Source organism: Mauremys mutica, chromosome 7 (genome assembly GCF_020497125.1).
Source record: "Mauremys mutica isolate MM-2020 ecotype Southern chromosome 7, ASM2049712v1, whole genome shotgun sequence".
In the NCBI taxonomy this organism is placed as follows: Eukaryota; Metazoa; Chordata; order Testudines; family Geoemydidae; genus Mauremys; species Mauremys mutica.
The window spans coordinates 108,041,784-108,047,783 of record NC_059078.1 but is presented as its reverse complement, the minus strand read 5'-3'; the positions used below and the strand labels follow the sequence as shown (position 1 = coordinate 108,047,783).

The 6,000-nt window shown below is 50.3% G+C and overlaps 1 protein-coding gene across 4 annotated transcripts in view; it reads left to right on the top strand.

The window, feature by feature from the left end:
* Positions 1 to 956: 956 nt before the first annotated feature.
* FANK1 (fibronectin type III and ankyrin repeat domains 1) overlaps positions 957 to 6,000 on the top strand; it is an 88,207-nt gene continuing 83,163 nt past the window's right edge. For 2 of the 4 annotated variants that reach the window (XM_045023708.1, XM_045023706.1), the window contains exon 1: positions 958 to 1,196. In XM_045023708.1, coding sequence (XP_044879643.1) covers positions 1,181 to 1,196 — 16 coding nt within the window. In that variant the 5' untranslated portion in view covers positions 958 to 1,180. Of the gene's footprint in view, positions 1,197 to 6,000 lie in introns of all 4 variants that reach the window. The other 2 variants (XM_045023709.1, XM_045023707.1) reach the window with 2 other exon arrangements.

Here is a 6,000-nt window from a genome sequence, read left to right as displayed (position 1 = left end):
TGGAGTGAAAAGCTCGAGTAACCGAGAGAGCGCGGAGCTCTGAGGGCCAGTGTCACGGTCCGAAGATGCCAGATCACTGGTGCCTGTCCTGTGCTGCGGAGGGCCTTTTATAGTCCGAAGCTAACACCGAATTGGTCGATTTTGGCGGACCCTGTGTGATGACGTCATCATCGAGTTCCCACGGTCGGGCTGTATGTAATGCGTGGGAATATTATCGAAGAGTCGCCGCGGCCACAATATAGTGAGAGTGCGTGTGCTGAATGCCGAGTATTGCCGAGATCCAACGACGAGAACCGTCGTGTAAAATAAAACTAAAACTAGGATAAATTAATAAAATTGATTTAGGCTGGTTTATCAAGGATTGATTTGATGTACTCAATCTTTTGATAAATTAATAATTTTTGATTTTGTAGTCCTAAACTGTACTGGTTACATCTCACAACTAACCAGACCAATGTCCAAAAAACCAGTACTGTACTGGTAAAACCAGTACGTATGGTCACTTTACCCTTGACTCCCACGCCCTCTGCTTAGCCTTTCCCAGAAACATAAAGACCCCTCTTCATCAGGGACACTGAATCCCTCCACAGGGAGCAATGTACATCCCGTAACCACCTCCCGTCAGAGTCACTGAGATCCTGCACCCAGCTGGACCCACAGGGCCCATAGCTACTATGTAACCCTTCATCAAGGAGGAGTGGAGGGACAGAGGACTGGCCAGTGGCCTTGAGACCATTAGCAAACACATTCAGACCGGGTACCGGGGGACCTGGGGACAGATGAGGTATGTGGGTCGGGGCTAGGGCACTGCTGGTTGATGGGGGCTCTATGACAGAATCCCATTGTGGGTGATGGCTTTTTGGGGGCTCCTGGTGCATGGATATACACTGGGTGGTCAAGAGACCTGGAAGTTCGGTTCTAGAAGCCTCTGGCGGAGGGATACCAGGGGTTAAGCCGTTTATCGCCTTCCCTCTTTCGGCGAGCCAAGCCGCGGGGGCAGGCGCGCTGCCGCGGCCCATCGACGTTCGAGGAGCCCTCTGGGCCTGTCTCCGCTTAGCTGTGGGCCGACCAGCCCCCCCGCCCCCCGCGTTGCCGTGGGGACGGGACGCCACGCCGGGCTCCGCCCAGAGGTGAAGAGAGGCGGTGTAAGACGGCCTGGGGTAGCCGCCGCCCGCCCGCCATGGAGTCGAGCAAGGGTGAGCGAGCCCGGAGAGGAAGAGCCGGGACAACAGCCCGTGGAAGAGGGGACGCTGGGGAGGAGGGCGAAGTAGGGGAGTGGCGGGGCCGCTGGGGAGTGACCTGGAGGGGGCTGGCAGAGGCGGAGTAGGCGGGTTGCTGGGGGTGCTGGGGAGTGACGGGGGGCTGGCAGAGGTGAAGTAGGCGGGTTGCTGGGGGTGCTGGGGAGTGACGGGGGGGCTGGCAGGGGTGAAGTAGGCGGGTTGCTGGGGGTGCTGGGGAGTGACGGGGGGCTGGCAGGGGTGAAGTAGGGGGGTGCTGGGGAGTGACGGGGGGCTGGCAGAGGTGAAGTAGGCGGGTTGCTGGGGGTGCTGGGGAGTGACGGGGCTGGCAGGGGTGATGTAGCGGGGTGCTGGGGAGTGACGGGGGCTGGCAGAGGTGAAGTAGGGGGATTGCTGGGGAGTGACGGGGGGCTGGCAGAGGTGAAGTAGGCGGGTTGCTGGGGGTGCTGGGGAGTGACGGGGGGCTGGCAGAGGTGAAGTAGGCGGGTTGCTGGGGGTGCTGGGGAGTGACGGGGGGCTGGCAGAGGTGAAGTAGGGGGATTGCTGGGGAGCGATGGGGGGCTGGCAGAGGTGAAGTAGGGGGATTGCTGGGGAGTGATGGGGGGCTGGCAGAGGTGAAGTAGGTGGGTTGCTGGGGGTGTTGGGGAGTGACGGGGGGCTGGCAGAGGTGAAGTAGGCGGGTTGCTGGGGGTGCTGGGGAGTGACGGGGGGCTGGCAGAGGTGAAGTAGGGGGATTGCTGGGGAGTGACAGGGGGGCTGGCAGAGGTGAAGTAGGGGGATTGCTGGGGAGTGACAGGGGGGCTGGCAGAGGTGAAGTAGGGGGATTGCTGGGGGTGCTGGGAAGTGACGGGGGGCTGGCAGAGGTGAAGTAGGGGGGTGCTGGGGAGTGACGGGGGGACTGACAGAGGTGAAGTAGGGGATTGCTGGGGAGTGACGGGGAGCTGGCGGAGCTGAAGTAGGGGGATTGCTGTGGGTGCTGGGGAGTGACGGGGTAGGCTGGCAGACCTGAAGTAGTGGGATGGCTGGGGAGTGACAGGGGGGCTGGCAGAGGTGAAGTAGTGGGATGGCAGGGGGCGCTGAGGAGGGGGGTAGTAGCAAGGGTGTGGAGTAGTGGGATGGCAGGAAATACTGGGGATGTGACCCTGGCAGAGAGGATGGATGCTGGCTGTGGTTGAAGTAGTGGGATGGCAGAGGGTGCTGGGGATGTGACCCTGGAGAGGGGAGGGGGGCTTGCAAGGGGGTGGACTATTGGGATAGCAGGGGGTGCTGGGGTGTTGCCAAGGAGGGGGTGGGGGCTGTCAGAAGGTGAAGTAGTGGGGTAGTAGGTAGGGGATGCTGGAGAGAGATGGAGGGGGCTGTCAGGGGTGAAGTAGTGGGATGGCAGAGGCTGCTGAGGCTTGACCCTGGAGAGAGGAGGGGGTAGTAGAAATGGGTGGAGTAGTGGGATGACAGGAGATACTGGGAATGTGACCCCAGTGGCGAGAGGAGTGTGCTGGTGGTGGTTTAGTAGTGGGATGGCAGTTTGCACTGGGGATGCATGTGACCTCCGAGAGAGAAAATGGTGCTGGTGGGGGGTGAGGTGGTGGGGTGGCAGAGGGCACTGGGGATGTAAGGAGGGTGTGTTTGTGTGTGTAAAAGAAGCGAGAGAAGGGACAATGGCATTGAAACTCTTTAAAGAGGCCTCAGACATTGGAGGTCCATCTTTCAATGCCTAAATGAGCCAGAGAATGCGAAATGGAGCCTGGTGACAGGTTGGTGTAAATCCTATAGTAAACCCCCAGTTCAGAGCCTTTCAGTGACATTGGATTCATGTATTCCAGAGAGCTAAAAATCTCCTTGTTTTCTTTTCTACATAGAACAGTGACAGAAATAATAATTCATATTTGTAATAAAATAGATAAAGCTGTATCAAAGACTCTTGGGTTCTGTGAGTGGAACCTTTAAAGTTTAAAAAAACATTAACATATTTGGAGCATTGTTACTGTATAGTCTGAAAAAGGGCATCGTAATAGTCTCCTTTGCCATTTTAATCTTTTTCTTGTTTGTTACAATTTTATGAAAATGATGGAGTTTTGGCCTGATATTTGGCCTGCAAACAGTATGTAAATATTATGAGTGAAATCCTGCCCCTTTGAGTTCAGTGGGAGTTTTGCCAATGGGAGTTTTGCAGTGAAGCCAGGATTTCACTCCATGTATGTCGTAACTACATAAGCACGTGTTGTAACAATGTGTCGGGTTGAATGGTGAGGCACAAACTGCATTTCCACTATGTAAGTTGTATAGCAATATACAAAAGCTATAATTTCAAGTATGTAATTTTCTGCATTATGTTTTGTTAATTATTAAAATATTTCTACTAGAATATTGCTATTCTTAGAATGTATTTTAGATATATTAGTGGAAAGAATGCTATCCACCTGTTTCAAAAGGCCACTAGTCTATGGAATTTTAATAATGTACGTGATTTAAAAAAAACCCCTCAAAATGTTGACTGATCATCTTGTTTGTCGTATATTTCTATACTATCACAATAGTGTTCATAACACATGTATGTGTCAGTTGTCTAAGCCAAAATCCTATAAATTGCACTGTGGCGGCCAAATAGCAGTGTCAGCCATATAGCAGTGTCATGCAAATTGGCTGCCGAGGCACCAAATGTGTTTCCCCACCCTTTACCACTGTGATGAAGATTTGTCTGTCACAAAATTTTTGTCTCGGTTGAGTAGAATTTCAAAGTCGGACTGTAGAATGGCTGTTAGTACTGTCTAAATATCTACATGTTGAGATGATTGATGATAGAAAGATGAAGTGGGCCCCTGGTAAATCTGTTGCCTGTTCTGTTTATGTTAGAAAACACAAGACCTCCTTTTTCTATTCCCTAGTCAATAATATAATATAACTGAGTTTTTATGTAGTCATTGATTCATACATACTGCTTCCCAAACATTTTAGAATGTTAACCCAACTACAGAGATTAACCAACAGCAGGAGGAGAGAGAAATCAAAGTACTCTGTAGGCAAGGAAAAAAAGATATATTTTTGGTTGAGATTTGAAATTAGATGGAGAATCAGTTAGACAGTGTTAGGACAGTCTGTTCCAGATGGAAGAAGTTGCAGATGAGAAGGTTGGGTGGGGACTAAAATGTCTGATGGGACAGTGAGAAGGGTAATGGTAGATGAGTAGACAGACACCAGATTTGTGAGCTCAGCTGAATAAAGCCAAAGCTTAAAAAAGGTGGCAATTTTGAAAAGGATCCTGAAATAAATGGGGAGCCAGTTGAATTGTGTGGGGTGATGTGATCATGCTTCTGTCTTCACTTGTAGGAAGAAGAGTTTCTCATATGCTGGAATTTGGCTTGCTAGGAATTGCGGAGGGAGGGGGCGCAGAGGGAGGCAAGAAAATATGAAAGGGACTGGTAACAGTCAGAGATAGGAGTGTAGCATAGATGAGGATTTCAACAGAGGTGGCAGTGAGGCACTTGCCTACATGCTTAGTGGCACAGAGAGGTGATGTTAGGTTTGCAGACCCAGAAGTTTTGGGAGGAAATGGAATATGGAATTCTGACCCTGCTGAAGTCAATGGGCATTTAGCCATTCATTTCAATGGAGCCAGGATTTCATCCACAGAGCTTGAAAGGCAAAGGTGACACTGCAGGTACAGACAGTGGAAACAAATTGGAAGTCAGTGGACTTATTCTGACTTCTCATTGGTTTTTCAAATTAGAGTTGTATAGTCCAAATGAAGAAAATATTCTTTCTACAGCAGCAGCAGAAGTTACTGCAGACAAAAAACATTTTTGCCACTTCAACAAACACTATATCTAAGTCAGCGTTTCTGCCACTACTTGTGTAGGGAAAGCTCCTGGCGGGCCGGTTTCTTTACCTGCCCCATCCGCAGGTCCGGCCGATCACCAATGGGAACTGCTGCAAGCGGTGGCCAGTATGTCCCTTGGCCCGTGACGCTTTCAGCAGCTCCCATTGGCCTGGAGCAGCTCCCATTGGCCTGGAGCAGCACCTTTTGTACTGACCCCTCAGGGATACCACTATTTATCTCTCTCCATTCTGAAAACTGATAATTTATTCCTACCCTTTGTTTCCCATCTTTTAACCAGTTACTGATCCATGAGAGGACTTCCCTCTTATCCCATGATGGCTTACTTTTCAAAAGTCAATTTAAATTAAATACTTTTTTTTTAATTATATTTTTTTAGAAATCTAGACCTGTTATGTGTTTTGGTGTAACTTGCATTATCCTTATGTTAAATTTGCATTATCCTAACAAAACATTTACTTTATTCATATCTCTTTTATACATCTCATCGATCCTGACACCCCCCCTGTAAATTCAAACACCCCCCCTAATTTCAATTCCTGGGGAAACTACTGCCTGGCCCCACAAGGATGTCTCCAGGGCTGAGCTCTTCCCGCTCAGAGCCGGTGAGCCGATATATATCTTCCCCCCTCTCCCTGGGAAACTGGAGGACATTCTGGACATCCAACCTTGGTCTCTCCTGAGACAAAACTTGTTAACTACACAACCACAGAATATCAGGTTTGGAAGGGACCTCAGGAAGTCATCTAGTCCAACCCCCTGCTCCGAGCAGGACCAATCCCCAACTAAATCATCCCAGCCAGGGCTTTGTCAAGCCTGACCTTAAAAACTCTCTAAGGAAGGAGATTCCACCACCTCCATAGGTAACCCATTCCAGTGCTTCACCACCCTCCTAGTGAAAAAGTTTTTCCCAATATCCAACCTAAACCT